The sequence below is a fragment of the Chiloscyllium plagiosum genome, unplaced genomic scaffold, assembly GCF_004010195.1.
Source record: "Chiloscyllium plagiosum isolate BGI_BamShark_2017 unplaced genomic scaffold, ASM401019v2 scaf_10618, whole genome shotgun sequence".
Taxonomy (NCBI): Eukaryota; Metazoa; Chordata; class Chondrichthyes; order Orectolobiformes; family Hemiscylliidae; genus Chiloscyllium; species Chiloscyllium plagiosum.
Genome location: NW_025212547.1, coordinates 16,027 through 19,321, shown reverse-complemented (window position 1 = coordinate 19,321; position 3,295 = coordinate 16,027). Strand labels below are relative to the sequence as shown.

Genomic DNA, 3,295 nt, shown 5'->3' with positions numbered 1-3,295 from the left:
ACTAGAATTAAGGCTTATCTTTCAGGATTTTTCTTCCATGCATATAGATGTTGGATTAAAAACCGCTCGCTGGGCAGATCAACATGTACCTGCAGTTTACATGCAAGCAGACATACCTTTTGAAATTTTGCAATTCCAAATGTATCTTAAGTATAGTTTTCAAATAACCTTTCTCTTTTTATTCCCCTCTTTCAATGAAATGTTGTGATAACATCGCAGCTGCTTGGGTTGCTGGCTGCTGAGGTGAAAACCATCTCCAGCTAGTCCTAAATATTGTAGCCCCTGGTGCTGGCTCTCCTAGTCTCATTGCGTTCCATATTTCAGGAGGTTGAACAGCTTATTTCCAACACATCTGTTCAAAGATCAGTGGGTTTTCTCCACACCTATTATTTCCTGTAACATTTCAAGGGGCTGAAAGAACTATTCCACGTTTTTCAAAATTTCAAACGTACATTTGTGGTAATGGGGAAAATTCCACAACTCTGCTGTTCTTTCAGTATCTGGTGAGGAAAGGACCACAATTACATTGAAACGCTGTGCTTCTGAATACTGTGCTGCTCGTGTGGAAATACATCCGAAAAGCACGGTAGGAATTGTTTCAGATACTGGATGGGAAAGGTAGGAATGGAAATGGCAGGGATGGGAATGGTGGGAAGAGGAATGGCAGGGATGGGAATGGTGGGAAGAGGAATGGCTGGGGCAGGAATGGGAATAGGAATGGTGGGAAGGGGAATGGCTGGGGCAGGAATGGCAGGGGCAGGAATGGCAGGGATGGGAATGGTGGGAAGAGGAATGGCAGGGATGGGAATGGTGGGAAGGGGAATGGCAGGGATGGGAATGGCAGGGGCAGGAATGGCAGGGATAGGAAGCTAATTGTAAGGGAGTCACAGTGTTTTACTTCTGTGTCTTTTGGGCTACAGCGATTGGATAAAGAAATTGTTTTCGGAAACAATGCGGGCATATAACATTGAGGAAGTTGTTTGGAATACAGAGAGGGTTTGTTTCTGGTCAGGAATCACTGACAATTTCAACCAAGACCAACTGTGGATTTCAGTTCCAACTCTTCTGTGTCAAAGGTACAATGGTAGCAAGCCGCAGCGTTCTCAATGCAGTCCTTCATGAAGGCTCCTATTTGGTCATTTCCTCGTGTGTAATTCATCTTGAAATTTCGTGCTGGTGTACCGAGCATGAAAACCTTTCTTATTGATGGTATCATCAGTGTGGAAGCGAATCATTATCGAGTCCCCTGCGGAATAGATCTCCTCCGGGGGCTAGGACAACGGAAAAGAGAATGAAGGTCATTAGTCAACAGAGCACTCAGAAGTGAAACCTTCACAAGCCAGGGCTCTAGTTGTGGGAGGATTCTTTTAAAATGGGGGTTTTCACTTCCCACTTCCTTTAGAATCCCAGCTGGTCTCATTCGACTTGTCCGAAGGTGATGGCTGTCACTGGATTCGGATTCCAATAGCAGCATTAGTTTCCTTTGATTCTTTATTTCTATGGCTCTAGGGCCAGTGTTGAGGATATTCAGCCACAAAAGGCATCACAGGCAAATATGCTGCTATTTACACGCCACAGTATGTGTCCCAGTGTGAAAAGTGTGTGAGAGAGAGAGAGTACATGGATGTGAAGGAGCGCCTGGGTGTGAGTGCACAAAGAGAGCGTGTGAGTGCACGAGCGAGTGTATGAAAGAGTGTGAGAGTGCGAGAGTATATGTGAGAACTTGTGAGAGCACAAGAGAACACCTGTGTGTTAGAGTGTGAGAATGTGTGAGAGCGCGAGAGTGTGTGAGAGTACGAGAATGTGTGAGTGCATGATTGCGAGAGAGCGCCTGGGTGGGTGACAACACCAGGGTGTGAGAGAGTGCGAGAGTGTGTGTGTGAGAGCGCGAGGATGTGTGAGAATGCGAGGGTATATGAGAGAGCACCTGGGTGTGAGAGACCACCCAGGGTGTAAGAGAGCGCCTGGGGGTGGGAGAGCGCCTGGGGGTGAGAGAGCACCTGGGGGTGAGAGAGCGCCTGGGGGTGAGAGAGCACCTGGGGGTGAGAGAGCGCCTGGGGGTGAGAGAGCACCTGGGGGTGAGAGAGCGCCTGGGGGTGAGAGAGCACCTGGGGGTGAGAGAGCGCCTGGGGGTGAGAGAGCACCTGGGGGTGAGAGAGCGCCTGGGGGTGAGAGAGCACCTGGGGGTGAGAGAGCGCCTGGGGGTGAGAGAGCACCTGGGGGTGAGAGAGCGCCTGGGGGTGAGAGAGCACCTGGGGGTGAGAGAGCGCCTGGGGGTGAGAGAGCACCTGGGGGTGAGAGAGCGCCTGGGGGTGAGAGAGCACCTGGGGGTGAGAGAGCGCCTGGGGGTGAGAGAGCACCTGGGGGTGAGAGAGCGCCTGGGGGTGAGAGAGCACCTGGGGGTGAGAGAGCGCCTGGGGGTGAGAGAGCACCTGGGGGTGAGAGAGCGCCTGGGGGTGAGAGAGTGTGAGAGTGTGAGAGCGCGTGAGGGTGCGAGAGAGCGCGAGGGTGTGAGCGAGCGTGAGGGTGTGAGAGAGCGCCCGGGGGTGAGAGAGTGCAAGGGTGTGAGAGAGCGCGAAGATGTGTGAGAGAGTTCCTGGGTGTGAAAGAGTGGGAGGGTTTGAGAGAGCGCGAGGGTTTGAGAGAGTGGGAGGTTTTGAGAGAGTGGGAGGGTTTGAGAGAGCGCGAGGGTTTGAGAGAGTGGGAGGTTTTGAGAGAGTGGGAGGGTTTGAGAGAGCGCGAGGGTTTGAGAGAGTGGGAGGTTTTGAGAGAGTGGGAGGGTTTGAGAGAGCGCGAGGGTTTGAGAGAGTGGGAGGTTTTGAGAGAGTGGGAGGGTTTGAGAGAGCGCGAGGGTTTGAGAGAGTGGGAGGTTTTGAGAGAGTGGGAGGGTTTGAGAGAGCGCGAGGGTTTGAGAGAGTGGGAGGTTTTGAGAGAGTGGGAGGGTTTGAGAGAGCGCGAGGGTTTGAGAGAGTGGGAGGTTTTGAGAGAGTGGGAGGGTTTGAGAGAGCGCGAGGGTTTGAGAGAGTGGGAGGTTTTGAGAGAGTGGGAGGGTTTGAGAGAGCGCGAGGGTTTGAGAGAGTGGGAGGTTTTGAGAGAGTGGGAGGGTTTGAGAGAGCGCGAGGGTTTGAGAGAGTGGGAGGTTTTGAGAGAGTGGGAGGGTTTGAGAGAGCGCGAGGGTTTGAGAGAGTGGGAGGTTTTGAGAGAGTGGGAGGGTTTGAGAGAGCGCGAGGGTTTGAGAGAGTGGGAGGTTTTGAGAGAGTGGGAGGGAGAGTGAGAGTGTGGATGGGAGAGAGAG

General features: G+C 52.5%; 1 protein-coding gene across 1 annotated transcript in view; it reads right to left on the bottom strand.

Annotated features, from left to right (window-relative positions):
* Positions 1-876: 876 nt before the first annotated feature.
* The window catches only part of LOC122547412 (tolloid-like protein 2), a gene marked incomplete at its 5' end in the record, with an annotated part of 10,016 nt that continues 7,597 nt past the window's right edge, over positions 877-3,295 (bottom strand). Inside the window, one exon of the mRNA XM_043686037.1 lies at positions 877-1,271. Within this exon, the coding sequence (XP_043541972.1) occupies positions 1,137-1,271 (135 nt within the window). The remainder of the gene's footprint in view (positions 1,272-3,295) is intronic.